Consider the following 22459-nt stretch of genomic DNA (forward strand, 5'->3'; position numbering starts at 1 on the left):
GATACACAGACACACACACACACACACACACACACACACACACACACACATATATATATATATATATTGGCTCTAGATGAAATGATACTCTGACCCCATATGCAAAATGGGAATGTGCCTCTAGTGTTGCATATATACTGCCCTCCGTCTGTCCTTGCTTAATGAAATAAAGTGCAGTATTGTGTTCTGCATGGTTGACAGATTCCTCTTGCATTTTGTTTAGGTAGGTGCGTAATTCTTACTTCCTGCCTCCGGCCCTTTGTGGATACTGCTGCAGGAAAGGACTCTGTGCTCTTTTCTGCATCTGTTGCACAGACTCTCCCACTTTCCTTCATTCACTAGCAGTAAGCACAGACCTGCAGTACTTTGTACCTCAGCTGAGGTCAATAGGTCTTATGACAATTCCAGAATAAGAGTTTTAAGGGTACTAGGTAAGCACAGACCTGCAGTACTTTGTACCTCAGCTGAGGTCAATAGGTCTTATGACATTTCCAGAATAAGAGTTTTAAGGGTACTAAGTAAGCACAGACCTGCAGTACTTTGTACCTCAGCTGAGGTCAATAGGTCTTATGACAATTCCAGAATAAGAGTTTTAAGGGTACTAAGTAAGCACAGACCTGCAGTACTTTGTACCTCAGCTGAGGTCAATAGGTCTTATGACAATTCCAGAATAAGAGTTTTAAGGCCACTAAGTAAGCACAGACCTGCAGTACTTTGTACCTCAGCTGAGGTCAATAGGTCTTATGACAATTCCAGAATAAGAGTTTTAAGGGTACTAAGTAAGCACAGACCTGCAGTACTTTGTACCTCAGCTGAGGTCAATAGGTCTTATGACAATTCCAGAATAAGAGTTTTAAGGGTACTAAGTAAGCACAGACCTGCAGTACTTTGTACCTCAGCTGAGGTCAATAGGTCTTATGACAATTCCAGAATAAGAGTTTTAAGGGTAAGTAAGCACAGACCTGCAGTACTTTGTACCTCAGCTGAGGTCAATAGGTCTTATGACAATTCCAGAATAAGAGTTTTAAGGGTAAGTAAGCACAGACCTGCAGTACTTTGTACCTCAGCTGAGGTCAATAGGTCTTATGACAATTCCAGAATAAGAGTTTTAAGGGTACTAAATAAGCACAGACCTGCAGTACTTTGTACCTCAGCTGGGGTCAATAGGTCTTATGACAATTCCAGAATAAGAGTTTTAAGGGTACTAAGTAAGCACAGACCTGCAGTACTTTGTACCTCAGCTGAGGTCAATAGGTCTTATGACAATTCCAGAATAAGAGTTTTAAGGGTACTAAGTAAGCACAGACCTGCAGTACTTTGTACCTCAGCTGAGGTCAATAGGTCTTATGACAATTCCAGAATAAGAGTTTTAAGGGTACTAAGTAAGCACAGACCTGCAGTACTTTGTACCTCAGCTGGGGTCAATAGGTCTTATGACAATTCCAGAATAAGAGTTTTAAGGGTACTAAGTAAGCACAGACCTGCAGTACTTTGTACCTCAGCTGGGGTCAATAGGTCTTATGACAATTCCAGAATAAGAGTTTTAAGGGTACTAAGTAAGCACAGACCTGCAGTACTTTGTACCTCAGCTGAGGTCAATAGGTCTTATGACAATTCCAGAATAAGAGTTTTAAGGGTACTAAGTAAGCACAGACCTGCAGTACTTTGTACCTCAGCTGGGGTCAATAGGTCTTATGACAATTCCAGAATAAGAGTTTTAAGGGTACTAAGTAAGCACAGACCTGCAGTACTTTGTACCTCAGCTGAGGTCAATAGGTCTTATGACAATTCCAGAATAAGAGTTTTAAGGGTACTAAGTAAGCACAGACCTGCAGTACTTTGTACCTCAGCTGGGGTCAATAGGTCTTATGACAATTCCAGAATAAGAGTTTTAAGCGTACTAAGTAAGCACAGACCTGCAGTACTTTGTACCTCAGCTGAGGTCAATAGGTCTTATGACAATTCCAGAATAAGAGTTTTAAGGGTACTAAGTAAGCACAGACCTGCAGTACTTTGTACCTCAGCTGGGGTCAATAGGTCTTATGACAATTCCAGAATAAGAGTTTTAAGCGTACTAAGTAAGCACAGACCTGCAGTACTTTGTACCTCAGCTGAGGTCAATAGGTCTTATGACAATTCCAGAATAAGAGTTTTAAGGGTACTATGTAAGCACAGACCTGCAGTACTTTGTACCTCAGCTGAGGTCAATAGGTCTTATGACAATTCCAGAATAAGAGTTTTAAGGGTACTAAGTAAGCACAGACCTGCAGTACTTTGTACCTCAGCTGAGGTCAATAGGTCTTATGACAATTCCAGAATAAGAGTTTTAAGGGTACTAAGTAACCACAGACCTGCAGTACTTTGTACCTCAGCTGAGGTCAATAGGTCTTATGACAATTCCAGAATAAGAGTTTTAAGGGTACTAACACCTAAATTTGTGTCCACTTCCAATTAGTATGCAAAACTGTTATGATCTGCATTGACTTATTAAAGGATGACTTTGTGCAAGTATCCTGTTTTTCTTGTAAGGGTATGTCTTTCTTCCATTTCATCTGACACAGTGTTGCATATTAAAACATATAACTTAGGGAGATTTCTCTATTTCATCTGTCTGTATCTAATTCTGTCATCTCTCTGTGTCCCATGTTCACCTTTCTTAAACTCTCAGCTTATTTTAATCACTAAAATACTCACAAATGTATGAATGACAGGGAATTTGACACCGACAGATGAGACTGTGAGTGTGAATGAGTGAGTGAGTGAGTGAGTGAGTGAGTGAGTGAGTGAGTGAGTGAGTGAGTGAGTCAGTGAGTGAGTGAGTCAATGAGTGAGAAGGAGGGAGTGAATGAGTGTGTCAGTGAATCAGTGAGACTGTGAGTGGGTGAGTTAGTGAGTGAGTGGCTAAAAGACTGGGTGAGATGGTGAGTGAGTGAGTGAGTGAGTGAGTGAGTGAGTGAGTGAGTGAGTGAGTGAGTGAGTGAGTGAGTGAGTGAGTGAGAAAGAGGGAGTGAATGAGTGTGTCAGTGAATGAGTGAGACTGTGAGTGGGTGAGTGAGTGAGTGAGTCAATGAGTGAGAAAGAGGGAGTGAATGAGTGTGTCAGTGAATGAGTGAGACTGTGAGTGGGTGAGTTATTGAGTGAGTGAGTGAGTGAGTGAGTGAGTGAGTGAGTGAGTGAGTGAGTGAGGCAGTAAGAGAAAGGGAGTGAGTGAGTCAGTCAATCAGTGAGTTAGTGAGTGAGTGACTGAGTAAGAGACTGGGTGAGTTGGTGAGCGAGGTCCTGAGTGAGTGAATGATTGCAGTTCAGACATTTCAGTCCTTTACAGATGTTTGCCATCTGTTTCATAATTAAGCAAGAAATGTTTCCTCAGTGTTTGTTTAAGAATTCACTGTCACAAAATAATGTGCTGACTTTTAAGAGTCAGCAAAGATAGAGCACAGAAATGTAAGAATGTAATACAAAGTCATGTTATGGGCACGTCAAATGCCCAACAAGAGGAACACATTTTCAATGAAAAACAAAACCACTTCAGTTTGGTGGCCCTACCATGTCATTTTGGGATAGAGTCAACTGTAAATAATATTAACTTCTTAGAATGATCCAGGAAAATTAGTAAAGCACAGAAAATTTAAATATGCACAATAATATTTTTATTTCAAGCTTTTTTTTACAAATCCCAGCATGCCTTGCAGCTGTTTTAATGAGTACTAGACTGCAACGAGGAATGCTGTAACCCACAAATTATATTCCAGTTTATAGTTTTTTTTTAACTAGTTCCCTTTTTTGGACACCATTTATGTGAGGATTACTGCATTCCTCTGTACAAACACTTATTTTCAAGAAGGAATATATATCATCACTGGGCAATAAAAGCCAAAGCCTTCAGATAGCACCGCAGCACTATCAGGTTTTACCTCTTATCATGCGTTCCGGCCCCAAAATCCGGACAATACCAAGAAAGGAGGGGGGGTATCCATATTCATCAAAGACACCCACACCTCAAGACTGGTGGCAACGCACGATGCATCGGAGACCATCCAGGTGCAATTAACCATAGGCAAGACTGCTCTGCAAATTGTAGCATGTTACAGGCCACCCTCACAAACTCAGGAACCTCACATGGCCTTCCTGAAAACACTAGAGGGGATAAATGTATCACCAAACACCATCATACTAGGTGACTTCAATTACCCTAATATAGACTGGGAACACTACTCAAGCCCAAACACCCTAGCCCAAAAGTTCCTGGAATTCATAAACTCAAATGCCATGGAACAACTAGTCACGATGCCCACAAGAGGAGAAAACATACTTGATCTCATCATCACGAACATCGGAGCACAATGTTCAACACCGGAAGCATACCCCTCACTGGTGAGATCAGATCACAAACTAATCTCGCTGAAGGTCCTCATCCCACCCCCACCTGAAATAAAAAGACCACAGTAAAGAACTTCAAAGCCGACTTCACACTTCTAAAGACTAGTGTGGTCTCCTTTAAGGCCCCGGCAGTGGAAAACAGTACTCAAGCCGCTGAATCACTTACAAATGCCTTCTACCAGCACCTGCAGGCATGGATAAGGCAATCCCAAGCAAAACAAAGACTCTTTGTACCAAAGGCAGCGTCCACTCTGGTGGACCCCAGCCATAAACAAACTCTACAACAAAAGGAGGAAGCTACTACAAGATAGAGCAAAATCCTTAAAAGGTAAGACACCCTTGATCACTATAAGTAAAAACTAAGAGCTCTCATAAAATCATCCAAAGCAAATTTTGAGAGAAAAATAGCTAAAGACTCAAAAGACAATCATAAGGCCTTCTTTAGCTATGTTAGAAACCTGGGAGGAAACTCCCAGATATGCTCAGAACTAGTTCAAAATGATGTGAAGATTACTGATCCTACAGACATTGCCAACATACTGGCTGACAGGTTCAGTGCAAACTTCTCCAAAAGGAGAGATATCTATACCAGCGATTGCAGCCCCAAACATCTCCATGACGCCCAAGTGAGAACTGCTCTCCCAAAGCAAAAACACAGCATCCATGGGACCTGATGGTGTCCCCGGCTGTGTGCCCACGAACTCAACGAGAATTAAACCCACAGCTAGGACAGCTGTTTAATCATAGTCTTACCTCTGGATACACCCAGGGAGTGGCGCACTGCAACTGTGGTCCCACTTCACAGTGCCTCCACCGACCCTGGAAATTACCGCCCATTAGCTTGACAAGCCTTATCTGCAAAGCCATGGAGAGGATCATAATGGACCTCATAAATAAAGACATAGGAATTTGCAGACTTTGGATCCATCCCAGTTTGGCTTTGTCAAAGGCAGATCATGCCTTCTAAACTTGGTTGACTTTTAAACAGTCACCAAAGCCATTGATGAGGAAAGGCAGTCCATACACCCTACCTCGTTCTGGCGAAGGCCTTTGATACAATACCCCACTCGGTTATCATTGAAAAACTCATCAGCTTAAATGTTAACCCATACATCACAAGATGGGTTGCAAACTGGCTGAGTGACAGAACCCACAGGGTCAGAGTTGCTGGCGCCATGTCAGACTCAAAGCCTGTCACAAGTGGTGTACCACAGGGCTCAGTCCTGGGCCCACTCTTGTTTGGCATCTACTTTTCCCAAGTACAAGCAAACACAGGAGGGTTATGGCTGACAAAGTTTGCAGATGACTGCAAACCGCCATAGTAGAAAACACATCTGACACAGATATCCTTCAGAAGGGTCTCACAGAAACGGATAACTGGTGCCAGAGCCATGGCCTAAAGTTAAATGCCAAAAAATGCATAGTCATACCCTTCGGGAAAAACAAGGTTACCCTAGCTACCAAATAGGTGGCAATCCACTGAGTACAGAAGAAGTTATCAGGGACCTGGGGACCCAGGTTGATAGTAGTCTGTCATTCGACACCCATGTAGCTAAAGTAGTTAGGAAGACCTTCTACATTGCCCACCTTATCATGAAGGGATTCTCATCTAGATCAAGGGAGGTCATAGTCTCCCTATACTCATCACTCATCAGACCAATGATTGAGTACAATGCCCCATTCGGAATGTATCTGACCCGACACTTGCAGCAGCTGGAGAGGCCACAAAAGTTCCTCACCAAACGACTAAAGGGTCTCAAACATCTGTCCTATGCTGCCCGACTGAAAGAACTCCAGCTCTATTCAGTCGCCACCGCTTGCTCAGAGGTGACCTTTGCCTAACATACAAGGCCATGTCAAACCCAGATTTGATGAATATGCTTCACCTCAAAAATCTAGATCCGTCAGAGCCACAAGGGCGGAGACTTAAACCTCGACACGGCTATTAATAGGGCGTGCTGGAGGATAGATTCATCACCAAAGACTCCCTATGCTGTGGAATAAAATCCCGGTATATGTGAGGCAGAGCACCTCGCTGGCCTTGTTCAAGAGAAATCTTGACCAATGGATGGGAGATCGCAGATATACCCCAGGGATTACCTCAGTGTCACTGCTCAACAGAGGCACAGCAAAATAATGGGTATAGTTCCCCATACTAAAGGGGTGGCGTAAGCCACAAAACTATGGGCTAGGCTTGTAAATGCCCTCGGGCAGATAGCCTAGTATGAACCTATGAACCTATGAACCTATGACAGTTTCTTTAGTGTCACATGGTTTTCAAGATCATCTCACTTTATGTCTTCTGCTTCAATGTAGCTGATGGAGGTATTTGAATAGTTTATCAACACATGCTACTTTGTCTTTCTTGTATGACATTGTGGTCGATTTTGCTGAACTGTACACAAATTTCATGTTTTTGTGCAAATCTTTTTCAGTTCTTGAGGATTTTTGAATATTTCCTTTAGTCTGGCTATCGGTTTAAGTATTTAATTGACTGAATTTGCATTGTAAATTGCATGGTATCACCTAATACCTAGTTGGCATCAGAGTACTACTTACTTGTTGAGTCATTCTGTAATGACAGAACTAGTCTGGAAGATAAATTCTAGATATTCATGTTCTTAGCAAGTTATATGACGTCTTGTTTAAACTAATTCTGAGTTTGAATACTTCTGCATTTTACAAAACAAAATAAAATTAGCCTGATGTAATGGTACTGTTACAAGCAAGTGCTAAAACGAGTCATACAGCACATTTTAATGGTTTTGATAAAATTTCTACATTAAAGTAACACATCGTACTTCAGACCTGGTCTATGGTTACCGAATGGTACTGTTTAAGACTGTAATTTGGCAGAATAACTTGACTGATAAATAATTCACTGAGGAAGAATCTTTCTAAAATGAGGTACTGAAAAGCATTTGTTACAATGAAGACTATTTGTCCATTGAAGGTCGCTATAGCTCAAAAAAATTATGTTTCTACAAGTTGCAGGAGTCTTTGGGGCTTGTTGTATTATTATGGTGGTACAGAGATCAAGTTTCCTTGTTTGGGGATGACTTTCTTATCTTTTTTAGGTTTTGACAATATTTTCGTCTCTAGATTAACTGTAATTTATTGATATTCTGCAAATCATTTGTAGTCACTTGTTGTGTATCCAAAGTAATTACACATTATTCTGAAACTCAAAAAAGTATTGCTTTCCTTGTAACAGTTGCATCTTCAGCTTAGCACACAGGATAAAACACAAAGAACTGTGTTATTTGTTCATGATGCAAGAAACGAAACAATAATGAAAACATTTATTGTCTAGGTACCTCGACCACTTGCTATGAAGAAAGAAAGCATTCAGACAAGGAAGCGAAAACCGAAAAATTTACCTAAGGCAAAAAATTCAACAGGTAAGCTTCAATATGAGCAAGATCGGCATGTATTTTTGCAGTCTGTGTCTAGCAGTGTTTTGTTATCATTACAATCATGAAATGGTAAAAGTAATGCAATTAGAGCACTAATGTGTTATCGTTACAATCATGAAATGGTAAAAGTAATGCAATTAGAGCACTAATGTGTAAGAGGGACAGTGTTTTGATAAAATGGTAGCTTAATTACAGTGAAATAGGCTGTATGCTTTGACGTCCCAAAGCATTATGCAGTTTAAAAAATACTTTTTCCTAAAAAGAAGACAGATGAATAAAGTATATATTGCTCCTCTGTTTTATACTGTCTTCTTATTTATTTTGCGTTACCTGTTAGCCATGAAGATTTTTTGTGACTTGGAACCTGCCCCACATTCTTTTTCTTATGATAAACAAAGCCCACTACCACATAGTGCCCAGCTACCATGCCACCCTCTATGACACGGCAGTCCACAAGACATACTAGACCATAGTAACTCATAGTAAGCCAAGTTCCATACCCCCTCTATGATACCAGCAGACAACAATGCATATATTAACAAACTAGCCTCTCTCAACTTAGAACCTAACACTGACCTCTTGGGTAACTTCAGTTATCCCTCCATTAACTGGGGAACCTATGTCATCATAAACAAGTACCTGCAGAGATTTCATTAATGCTGACTAGTCCAAATCCCAGTGAGGCACTCTAAAATATTAGACCAGGTTCTCATAAAATATAAGTCCTTCTGTGCATGTTTAGAGCCTGCAGTTACCACTTTGCTGGTAAAATTTGACATTGTTTAATAAGATTTACTTTAGGTGTGAGACATGTATCACCTTGAAACCCCCCTTCATCTTCAGAGACTATTCGAAGCCATGTCTACCTCAGATAACTGATGACTTGATTAAAATTCAAATGCCCTCCTTGCCTAGATGACCCTGCAACACACACTGCAATTTTCACGGATAAATTCTACACCCAACTCCAAGTTAGTATTGAAGCCTCAGTCCTCATAAGATGTAAGTATAAATTTAGGAACAAACCCATTTGGTGAAACCTAAGTGTCAGCAAACTATGCAGAAGGAAAAACTCCTAGTTTGCAAAAGAAAGCTTTGCATTTCTTCAGCTAGGGATGAGCTGAAAATGATCAACAAAGAATGTAGAAGTTAAATCAGGTCACCCAAGAGAAAGTACAAATTGTGAAGTGCCACGTTAGATGTTAAGTATAACTGCAAATCTTTTTTCAGCTACATTTGGAACCTATGAAGTAATAACCAACAATGCTCTGAACTAATAATAAAACATTGCATGTTCACCCCCTGAAAATGTTACCAACATATTAGCAGACAAATTCAGCTCAAACTTCATTTCCCATCTTTCTCAAATTTCTTACAACATGTTAGAATGCCTATGCCCCCCCAAATCCCCTCTGAGCAAGACTTAAGTGCTCTGTCCAAGGCTAGAAATGGTACCTCCATGGGCCCTGACAATGTGGCAGGCTGTCTTCTTGTCAGTATCAACCAATGCTGGTCTGATTCCTTATTCCATCTAGTCAGTCTCAGCATTTGCACTGGATGTGTTTCAGAGGTGTGGAGAACTGCTGTAGTCATCACATTCCACAAATGGAGACCACAGCTTACTAGGGCAACATATAGGGTTATCTGTCTCAGTAGCCTTATCTGTAAGGAAAGCATTCATTACAATGAAATCCTTATTAATACATCAGATATAGAGCTGATATATATATATATATATATATATATATATATATATATATATATATATATATATATATATATATATATATATATATATATATATATATATATATATATATATATATATATATATATATATATATATATATATATATATATTATAGCCTAAACATTCTACTAGTAGGTGACATTCATCCTAATCCTGGTCCCTCACCTAATACCTCTAACCTTTCAAACTCAAACTCTAGTCCTCTTCCAAACAAATGCATCTCCTTCTATTCTATGAATATCAGAAACATCCTTAACAAAGTAAGTGAACTACAAGCTTGGATATCCTATCATACTCCTGACATCTTAGTACTTACCGAAACTGGCTAAAATCCCAACACCAAGATAAAGACTTTCTTCCTGCCGGCTATAGTGTTCACTGAATAGAGAGACAAAAGAAAAAAGGAGGTGGTATTGCCATACTATATAACAACCTTCTCATTATTACTAGCTCTAAATCTCCTATTCCAGCTTCCCCCAGCTGAAACTGTATCTGTAAACCTAAGACTAAATGAATACACCACCATTACCATAATAGCAATTTAACATTCCTCCAAGAAATAATATTTCTCTCCTTGAAAGCATTCTTGCTCACATCTCTAACCATATTTCCAATGAAACTATTATGCTTGGCGACATAAATATAAACTGGCTATCTCTATGTTCTCCAAACCCACCCTCACACATAAACCTATATGGATTCACCCAACTCATCGCTGACCCCACCCATTCCAATAACTCTCATTCAAATTCAACTCTCATTGACTGGATCCTAGTCTCTCACCCTTCTAAATACCATGATCCTGAAACTCTGCCAACTCATTAAGTGATCACTGTCCTATAAAGATTCTCAGATACTCCCCCTAATATACTAAGCCCCACAGATTCATAACATGCCGCAAATTAACTAATTTTCACCCTGAGGTTTTTAGATCCCTTCTCTCTGAAATAAACTGGACCCCACTATATCAACTCCCCTTAGATGAAGCAAGTTCAGTTCTTCAACTCTACATTCCTAAGTATTCTAAATTCACTTGCACCTCTCTGAACTATTCAAATTAAATCCAAACCAGCTTCTTGGTTGACTAAAAATATTTGAACTTTACTTAAAAATAGGGATAGAGCATGGAAAACCTGGACCAAAACCAAACTCCAACTAGATCAGCAGAAATACAAAGAACTTAGAAATATGGCCAAAAGACAAATAAATATAGATAAAAAAAACTTCTGTCACAACCCACTATCTATCTTTAAATTAAATCTCAGTAAGTTCTGGAACTCAGTTAACCATATACTTCACCCAGATTCCCCAAGCTCTCTGAACTCATGTCCTGACAAAACACATGAGGAAACTGCCACCATATTTAACTCCTACTTTATTGACTCTATAACCAAACTGCTTAATGCCACCCCCACCCAACCTATCCATACTAGCAGTTTTACCAGCTCAGACCATGTATCAAAAAGCCCCACTACATATAATTCCTCATTGAAACCAGTTTCTACCAACTTTATCAAATCACTACTATCTAAACTAAACCATGCTCCACATCTGTTGATAATACCCCCTCTTCTTTCCTACAGATCGCTGCTGACCGTCTTGCCTTTCCAGTCTCCATATTAATAAACCGCTCCATCTCAGAATCAACCAGCCCTACTATCTGGAAACAATTCTATACTCTCCCTATACATAAAGGAGGTAACTCCACTGATAAATCTAACTTTAGACCTATTGCTATATTCTCTCCCCTCTCCAAACTACTGGAAAACATTTATTCATAAGCAAACAATGCAATTCCTAATTCAAGAAAATCTGCTTACACCTATCCAACATGGTTTTCATTCCAAACATAGTACCACTACAGTTCTTCTGTCCTTCCTAAATACTGCCTCCCTTGCCAGGGATAACAACAAACTTGTGTCCGTCCTGTCTGTTCTTAGATCTCAAAAGCCTTTGACACAGTTTCACATCTTCTCCTTCTGAAAAAACTTACTAAGCTTAATTTCTCCCCCATTACAGTATCTTGGTGCAAAACCAATCTGAACAACTGGAGAAATGGTCACCATCCACTTTTACTGTGTTCCTAGTACTTCGACATCAAGCCTTCCAGGGAATAATTGTGCACAAGAATGGTGTACTTTATATACATTTCACTACATTCATTATTCAATTCAATTACACAATAATTAATCAATTAATCAGTGAGTCAAGAAAATTAAAATCTAAAGTGCATCCTGAGCAATAAAGTGCTTCAGAAACATTAAAGTGCATCAAAACATATAAAGTGCAACCCTTTACATTCCTATAGCATTTAACATTATAATTTAAGAAGTTCATGCAAAAGCACTTATGCATCTCTAGATTAACAAACACTAAAATATTTTGCCCTACAATGGTTGATCAATTAATCAATGATTCAAGAAAATTAAAATCTAAAGTGCATTGCGAGCAATTAAAATGCTTCAGAAACATTTAAAGTGCATCAAAAAGCTTTTAAATACATTTTAAAAGTTTTTTAATGCACTTTAAATGTTTCTGAAGCATTTTAACTGCTCATGATGCACTTTAGATTTTAATTTTCTTGAAATCATTGATTAATTGATCAATTATTGTATAATTAAAATTAATATTGAATGTAGTGAAATGTGTATAAAGTACACCATTCTTGTGCATGATTATTCCCTGGAAGGCTTGATGCCGAAGTACTAGGAACACAGTAAAAGTGGATGGTGACGGTTTCTCCAGATGTCTAGTATGTTTTGTTTTCTTTTCTTTTTTTGATGAGTTGGTTCATGTAGTGGTGTTTTTGGAGTTTTCAAAATCAAACTCTTTAATCGCTACCAGTCTGTAAAATGGCAATCGGCTCACTCACCACTGCTCGCCATAACAACAGGTGTCCCACAAGGTTCCATCCCTGGTTCACTACTTTTTAATATCTTCACAAATCTTCTCCCCTCCTTTTCCTATCCTGAGTCATCTGTAATACAAAATGCTGATGCCTCAATGCTCATTTCTGTAGCTGACTCTCCAGCTCAATTTACCTCAATTACACAAACTTCCTTCAACTTGGTAGAAACCTGTCTATCCAATAACCAACTTATTCTAACCCCCCTCCAAAAACAAAGTTTTACTCCTTCCAAAAAACCTTCACTACATCCAGCCATCCTTCTCAATATTGTCCCTAAATAATACCCCTGTACAGGTAGACACCAACACAAAACTACTTGGCATCATGACCACTTAAAGTTTGACTTACCCATCAACAATTGCATTAAGAAAACACATCAAAAGTTAGGACTTCTGTACTGTAATAAAAAAAATTCTTAATAAAGAAGCCAAGTTAACCATATCTAATTCCTGTCTCTTATCCACCCTATTGTAGAGTTCACAAATTCTAACTAATCTCAACACTGGACTACTAGCCAAACTTGAAACAACTTACAAAAAGATTGCTAGATTTGCTACAGAAAACACATATAAGTCTCATCACTATCTTTCATTGAAAGAATTACACTGGCTTGAACTACCCAAACTTCTCCAACTAACTCAGACACTACACCTCAACAAGATCCCTTTGTAGTTCTAATCAAGAGTTATTACAAATCCATAAACCTAATACCAAAACTGGACAAATTCTCTACAGCTTCAACCCTGCTAAGGCTTGGAATGATCTACCGCTCAAAATTAGGACACTACAGCAACAAAAACAATTTAAAACAGCTACTAAACAATACCGGCTATCTAAACGGATATATCAATGTAACCATCTCCCATAAACCTTTTCTCTTAGCTCCCCAATCCCTCCTCTAGCTCCTCTCTGTCCTTCCTATCAACTGTCTCTCACCTTTCACCTAAAACTCTCGCTAATACAAATCATACATATGTAATGTATTTTTACTGCTTCATATTCATCGTATTAAAATATTAAACTTTTTTGAATTGTATATACACTTTTATCCTGTATCATTTATTGTACTGTTGATTTTTGTCTTGTTAATCTATGTGGAGCTTTTCTCCTCGGGCCCCCACTGAAAAAGGGCTACTAAGTTCAGTCGGACTATCCCGGTCATCAAATGTAAAATAAATAAATAAATAAATAAATAAATCTATATCTATATATAGATACAGCCTTATCTGTAAGGAAAGCATTCATTACAATGAAAGCCTTATAATACATCAGATATAGATCTGATATATATATATATATATATATATATATATATATATATATATATATATATAGCAAGCAACCTCCATCCCCCAACACAACCCAAATGACACATAGCCCACAGACTCAGTGTGCCACTCAACCACAGCCAATAAGGCAAAACAATGTACCCAACACACTAGTCATAGGTGACTCTATAGTCAGGCACACTGATGTCCAACTCACCAGGCTAGACAAGGAGAAGGTTACTGTCAGCTGCCTGTTGGGTGCCAGGATCCGCCACATAACCCATGAACTCAGGTCACTCCACACCAATTACAAATATGACTCTGTCATTGTCCATGTTGGTGTGAATGACCTGAAACGTACCTCCCTGGACTACATGAAAAGAGACATGGAAGAGCTCTCTGATCTTGTAGCCCAGGCAGGTGTGACCCTAGCCCTGAGTAGCATTCTGCCATCACCCAGAATGATACCGCAGTACAAGGACAAAATGATTGACTTCAACAATTGGTTAAGCTGCTGGTGTCATTCTAAGGGGATCCAGTATCTGTCTGCTTGGGATGACATGATCGACAGACCACGATGCTTTGCCAGAGATGGCCTGCACCTGTCGCCCCTGGGATTCCAGATACTGGCTAAGGCTCTTGCTGCCCCTATAGTGCCTTTTTTAGGCAGGGTTCAAATAACAAATTCACCACCATAACAGGAACAGGCAAGCAAACACTGAAGGTAATGCTACTCAATGCTAGAAGTCTTAATCTCAAAATGCACTCACTCGAGGCACTCCTTAAAATGGAGAACATCGATATCTGTGCAGCGACTGAGACCTGGTTCAAGGCTCCAGAGATCACCCCTGCACTACCAGGCTATAACTAATACCACACTTTTCAGCTATGTAACCTGGACCGAAACACCAAAGGCGGAGATGTGTCCATATTCATTAAGGATATCCACACCTCCAGGCTAGTTGCTCAGCATAATGCATCCGATGTTATCCAAGTGCAACTAAATCTGGGCAAAACTGCAATCCAAATTGTAGCTTGCTACAGATCCCCCACCATGCCCCAGGATTCCCACTCCTCTTTTCTTGATGTACTGGAAAATATTAGGGTTCAACCAAATACCCTAATAATGGGCGATTTCAACTACCCACCATTAACTGGTAAAACTACTCGTGTACCAACTCCTTAGCTCAACGCTTTCAGGAATTCATAAACTCCAATGCCCTAGTTCAACTTATCCACACCCCCACCAGGGGCAACAATATCCTAGACCTAGTCATTACCAACATAAGTGACAGGTGTTCCACACCTGAAGTCAACTCCTCGTTGGTCCGATCCGACCATAAGCTTGTCACCCTTGATATCCACATCCCGCCTCCACCCCCATTAAGGAAACCACAGTAAAAAATTTCTACAAAGCTAACTTTAGACTTCTTAAGACAGAAGTGGTGAACTTCATGACTCCCATGCAAATGGACAATACAGTTACAACTGCTGAATCCTACACAAATGCACTCTATAAGCACTTACACAAGTGCATGGATCGTGCTATCCCAAACAGAACCAAGACGATATCCTCCAAAAAAAAAGAAGCCAATCTGGTGGTACCCTGCCATAAACAAACTGTAAAAAGAAGGAAGAAACTGTTGCTAAAGAGAGTAAAATCCCACGAGTGTAGGAGCTCCCTGGTCAGCCTCAGTAAGAAACTGAGATCCCTTATAAGATCCTCCAAAGCTAGCTACGAAAACAAAATTGCCACTAAATCCAAGGACAACCACAAAGCATTTTATAGCTATGTCAAGAATCTAGATGGCAACACCCAGATCTGCACAGAGGCATGAAAGTTACAGAATCAACTGATATTGCCAGCATCCTGGCAGATCGGTTCAGTGCTAACTTTACCCCCCTCTCACCCCCTAAAGGGCCCATATCTATATAGGAAGAATGCAGAGTCACTGTAATCACAACTACTCAGGTAAAAGCTGCACTCTCTAAAGCCAAAACACAGCATCCATGGGACTGGACAACATCCCAGGCTGCGTTTTACATGAACATCAGAACGAACTGGCTCCCCACTTAAGCACCATGTTCAATAATAGCCTCGCATCAGGCTTTGTGCCCACTGAATGGCGCACAGCAACAGTTATCCCACTCCACAAAGGGGGAGCCACAACTGATCCTGGGAACTATCGACCTATTAGCCTGAAAAGCCTGGTCTGCAAAGCCATGGAACGTATCATCATGGAACTCATAAACAAAGACACTGGTAACCTCCAAACTCGGGATCCCACCCAGTTCGGGATTGTGAAAGGCAGATCATGCCTCCTGAACTTGATCGACTTCTTTGAGGCAGTCACCAAAGCCGTGGATGAGGGTAAGGTGGTTCACACAGCCTATCTTGACCTCGCCAAGGCTTTCTACACCATCCCCCATTCTGGAATTATAGCTAAACTCACTAAACTAGGTATAAATCCCTACGTCACAAGATGGGTTGCCAACTGGCTCACTGACAGAACCCACACTGTAAAAGTTGCAGACTCCAAATCTGACCTCAAGGCAGTGACATGTGGAGTGCCACAGGGTTCCATCCTGGGACCTCTCCTGTTTGGTATCTACTTCTTTGAAGTACAGGCTAACACAGAAGGCCTCTGGCTGATGAAGTTTGCAGATGACTGCAAACTAGGAACCATAGTCAAGTCCCGAAATGATGTGGACATCCTACAGAAGGGCCTCACTGAGACAGATGCCTGGTGTCAGAGCCATGGCCTTAAGCTCAATGCCAAAAAGTGCAGTGTCATCCCCTTTGGTAAAAACTCTGTACCCATGAACTACCACATAGGCAGCAATCTACTTAACATTGAATGCGTGATAAGGGACCTTGAGACCCAGGTGGACAGTAGTCTCTCCTTTGATAGTCACATTGCCACAGTAGTCAGGAAGTCCTACATGGCACACCTCATCATAAAAGGGTTCTCATCCAGGAAAAAAGAGGTCATTGTTCCCCTCTACTCGTCACTCATTAGACCCATTATAGAGTACAACATCCCTTTTGGAATGTAGCTCACAAGACATCTGCAACAGCTGGAAAGGCCACAGACGTACATCACAAAGAGGATTACTGGCCTCAAACAAATGCCCTACACTGACCGCCTCAAAAAACTCCAGCTTTACTCCGTAGCATATCACCTACTCCGAGGTGATCTCTGCCTAACATATAAAGCTATGTCAAACCCAGAGCTGTTGGTCATGCTACACCTAAAGAAATCCCAATCCCTCCAAGCTACACACTCTAGGGACCTAAACCTTGTCACCACAATAAACAGGACATGCTGGAGGGATAGATTCCTGTCCCAGAGACTTTCTATACTCTGGAACAAGCTACCCATCTATGTCAAGCAAAGTTCTTCATTAGCACTCTTCAAGAAAAATCTTGATGAGTGGATGGGAAATAGGAAATACACCCCGGGGATCACTTCTGTGTCTCTGCTGGACATTGGCACAGGAAAATAACTTTCTTGGGTGGCGTAAGCTATGGTACTTTGCTGGCTAGGCTTATGTGGGCCCTTGGGCCGATAGCCTAGTACCTACCTATGAACCTATATATATATATATATATATATATATATATATATATATATATATATATATATATATATATATATATATATATATATATATATATGTGTGTGTATATATATATATATATATATATATATGTAGCTATATCTATATCTATGTCTATAGCTATATATAGATACAGCTTTGTCTGTAAGGAAAGCATTCATTTCAATGAAAGCCTTATAATACATTAGATATAGATTTGATATGTATATATCTATGTAGCTATATCTATGTAGCTATATCTATATCTATATATAGGTACAGCTTTATCTGTAAGGAAAGCATTCATTACAGTGAAAACCTTATAATACATCAGATATAGATCTGAGATATATATATATATATATATATATATATATATATATATATATATAGCTATAGCTATATCTATATCTATATCTTTTATCATTTATTTTGAAGGAGAACATTTCAGACAAACCAGAGGGGTGACAATGGGGGCATCTTGTGCCCCCATTTTCGCAAACCTGGTTATGCTGGAATGGGAGGCAAACCATTTATTTGGTAGTGAGTACTACAAATATTTCTCTTATTGTTCTAGATTCTTGAACGATTTTTTTTTTGTTATGGAACGGGTCAATGGAGACTATCACTTTGTTTATTGAATATATTAACAACACAAGTGATTTTTTTGAAATTCACTCATAAAGTAAATAGGGATGCTATAGCATATTTGGACACATTCATTAGTCACACTAAGGATGGTTTCCAATCAGAAATTTATAGGAAGGACACTTTTTCCAATGATTATCTGGAATTTACCAGTGACCACCCCAGACATGTGTTAAAAATGTATTCAAGGGACAATGTATAAGAGCAGCGCATATGTCATCTAGCTCAGTCAGAAAAAGAAGTAAGCTATGTTAGGTCCATGTTTGCAAACAGGGGATATCCACCTTCCATACTGAACGATGTTGCAGCATATGTTACCAGAGAATGGGGTAAAAAATACCCACCCTTATTGGGTAAAGAAATGACAAATATTAAAAATAATATGAAATTGTCGGACGACATGATGAATAATAGAGTATGTGTTTTAATGTATTCACCCTATGTTAATTACATCAAAAACATTATTAGAAGTCATTGGAATATACTAGCAGTTGATGAAGAAGTTAGAAAATTATAGGAGAAAGTCCCAAGTTTTGTTAACGAAACAGGTATGAATATAAAGAGACAGTTGGAACAGATGGCTAAGGGTACAGAGGTACACAATACACGTAAAACAACAAAGAAGTTTGGGTCTTGTAAACAATGCTATGTGCTATTAGAAAAAGAAGGATGTAGGCTGAATGATGTGAAAAGGACATATGTTAAATTTAGAGCGGGTAATTATTTATATGGCTATGTGCATGTTATGCCCCACATTTTATATAGGAAAAACTGAAAGGCATTTTAGGAAGCAAATTTATGATAATTTATACAAAAATAGAGTTAAAGACATGAACAGTGTGCTGTTCCGTCATATCAATAAATGTGGAGAAACATATGCATTTAAATTTGCCATTATTGATCAAGTGAACATTTCACCTTGTTGGGGCAACCACAAAGTGCTTTTAGGGAAAAGAGAGAGTATGTGGCAAATTTTGACAGATGCCACTAGAGAGCCAGGGATTAATGATTATGCCACCATAAAAACTTTTCTGCAATTATTGTAAAGGGATGGTTCTTTACATAAAGGTTAATTATTTTTAAATTTTTATTCAAGTGTTAATTTAACTAATTTTACATGTACATCAAATAAGTTTATTTATGTAACACCTTGTAAGTATTTATTAAAATAACATATAATCTGTTTTATTTTAAAATACAAACATCTCATTTCAAAATACAAACATCTCAAATTGAAATGCTGCTATGTTATGCTGCTATGAGGCATATGCAGTGGTATATTAATATTACTAGATCAGTTGTATTTTTTATATATTCACTTTTTATTATTAATATACCACTGCACATCAAATCAATGTTTTTGTTTAATGTAATTGACCTTAATGAATACATCTTAACATATTTTTAAATAACAATGTTATTAAGCAAGGAGAGATTTTTTAAATAGACACACTATTACTTTTTATGTGGTATCAATGGGTGCTTTGGCCCAAAAAGATTTTAAATAAAGCAATGTTACAAGATTGATTTGTTCTGAAGAAGTCTGCATAGGCAGATGAAAGCGCTTAACCAGATTGTTTGTTGTTGTTGTTGTTGTTGTGTCTTTCGGCTTTTTCCCGGTTAGGGGTCGCCACAGCGGAACTCCGGTCCGCTAATGATTGGCAGTAGATTTTTTTACGTGCCGAAATGCCAGCCCTGACGCACAACCTTCAACGAACGTACATGTCTCCACACAGAAGATGCTCTAGCTGAGAATCGAACAGGACAACGTCTTACTGTGAGGCGACAATGCTACCGCAGCACCACCACCGCAGTCACTTAACCAGATTGTTTGTATGAATTTTAAAAGTGTAGTTTTTAAAACAATAAATTTTTCATTCACCCTGTTTGAGTCGTGTTCACTCGATCAACTATAAAACATTACTTAGACGGTCGGTTTCCATCTAGTGGATTGTATTTACAGTGTTACTTCTGTTCTTTTTGTACAAACACATATATATATATATATATATATATATATATATATATATGTGTGTGTGTGTGTAACTATATCTATGTAGCTATATATATATATATATATCTATATCTATATATAGATACAGCCTTATCTGTAAGGAAAGCATTCATTACAATGAAAGCCTTATAATACATCAGATATAGATCTGATATATATATATATATATATATATATATAGCTACATATATATATATATATATATATATATATATGTAGCTATATCTACATTTATATCTATATATAGATACAGCCTTATCTGTAAGGAAAGCAATCATTACAATGAAAGTCTTATAATACATCAGCTATAGATCTGATATTTTTTAACTAGATTGTTTAATGAAATCTTGGAAAGTGAGAGGATGCCTGAGGAATGGAGAAAAAGTGTTTTGGTACCGATTTTTAAGAATAAGGGTGATGTGCAGAGCTGTAGTAACTACAGAGGGATTAAACTGATCAGTCACAGCATGAAGTTATGGGAAAGAGTAGTGGAAGCTAGGTTAAGAAGGGAGGTGATAATTAGTGATCAGCAATATGGTTTCATGCCAGGAAAGAGTACAACTGATGCAATGTTTGCTCTGAGAGTGTTAATGGAGAAGTACAGAGAAGGTCAGAAGGAGTTGCTTTGTGTCTTTGTGGATTTAGAGAAAGAATATGACTGGGTGCCTAGAGAGGAATTGTGGTATTGTATGAGGAAGTCGAGAGTGTCAGAAAAGTATGTAAGAGTGGTACTGGATATGTACGAGGGTAGTGTGACAGCGTTGAGGTCTGCGGTGGGAGTGACAAATGCGTTTAAGGTAGAGGTGGGATTACATCAAGGATCAGCTCTGAGCCCTTCCTTATTTGCAGTGGTGATGCACAGGTTGACACAAGAGATCAGACAGGAGTCCCCATGGACTATGATGTTTGCAGATGATATTGTGATATGTAGTGATAGTAGGGAACAGGTAGAGGAGACCCTGGAGAGGTGTAGATATGCTCTAGAGAGAAGAGGAATGAAGGTCAGCAGGACTAAGACAGAATATATGTATGTGAATGAGAGGGAGGATAGAGGAATGGTGAGGATGCAAGGAGTAGAGGTGGTGAAGGTGGATAAGTTTAAATAATTGGGATTAATAGTTCAGAGTAATGGTGAGTGTGGAAGAAAGGTGAAGAAGAGAGTACAGGCAGGATGGAGTGGGTGATGAAGAGTGTCAGGAGTGATTTGTGAAAGACGAGTACCAGTAAGAGTGAAAGGGAATGTCTACAAGAGGGTAGTGAGACCAGCTATGTTATATGGGTTGGAGACAGTGGCATTGACAAAAAGGCAGGAGTCAGAGCTTGACGTGGCAGAGTTGAAGATGTTAAGATTTGCACTGGGTGTGATGAGGATGGACAGGATTAAAAATAAGTATATTAGAGGGTCAGCCCAGGTTGGAAGGTTTGGAGACAAAGCCAGAGAGGCAAGATTACGGTGGTTTGGACATGTGCTGAGGAGGGATGCAGAGTATATTGAGAAAAAGATGCTAAGGATGAAGCTGCCAGGTAACAGGAAAAGAGGGAGGCCTAAGATAATGTTTACAGATGTGGTGAGAGAGGACATGCAGGTGGTTGGTGTGACAGAGCAAGATACAGAGGACAGGAAGAAATGGAAACAGTTGATCTGCTGTGGAGACCCTAACAGCAGCCGAGAAGAAGAATATATATATATATATATATATATATATATATATATATATATATATATATATATATATATATATATATATATATATATATATATATATATATATATATATATATATATGTAACTATATCTATGTAGCTATATCTATATCTATATATGTAGATACAGCCTTATCTGTAAGGAAAGCATTCATTACAATGAAAGTCTTATAATACATCAGATATAGATCTGATATATATATATATATATATATATATATATATATATATATATATATATATATATATATATATGTAGCTATATCTATATCTATATATAGATACAGCCTTATCTGTAAGGAAAGCATTCATTACAATGAAAGCCTTATAATACATCAGATATAGATCTGATATATATATATATATATATATATATATATATATATATATATATATATGTAGCTATATCTATGTAGCTATATCTATATCTATATCTATATATAGATACAGCCTTATCTGTAAGGAAATCATTCATTACAATGAAAGCCTTATAATATGTCTGTTATAGATCTTATATATATTTATCTATGTAGCTATCCATAGATCTTATATATATTTATCTATGTAGCTATCCATACTTATAAATAAAACAATTTCAGAAAGCAAAATCCCCTCTCTATGGAAGATTTCCCATATAATCCCTTTACACAAAGGTGGCTCATCAGCTGAGCTCTCCAACTATCGGCATATTGCCTTACTCTCTCCATTAGCTAAAATAATGGAGAAATGTATACACAGGCAACTGCTTGACCACCTACTACAAAATAATCT

The 22459-nt window shown here is 38.6% G+C and overlaps 1 protein-coding gene across 2 annotated transcripts in view; it reads left to right on the forward strand.

Annotated features, from left to right (window-relative positions):
- The window catches only part of GATA5 (GATA binding protein 5), a 120182-nt gene that overhangs the window by 87172 nt on the left and 10551 nt on the right, over positions 1–22459 (forward strand). For both annotated transcript variants that reach the window (XM_044090407.1, XM_044090406.1), the window contains exon 5: positions 7694–7781. In XM_044090407.1, coding sequence (XP_043946342.1) covers positions 7694–7781 — 88 coding nt within the window. The remainder of the gene's footprint in view (positions 1–7693; positions 7782–22459) is intronic.

Source organism: Protopterus annectens, chromosome 12.part0 (genome assembly GCF_019279795.1).
Source record: "Protopterus annectens isolate FY-2018-M chromosome 12.part0, PAN1.0, whole genome shotgun sequence".
Taxonomy (NCBI): Eukaryota; Metazoa; Chordata; order Ceratodontiformes; family Protopteridae; genus Protopterus; species Protopterus annectens.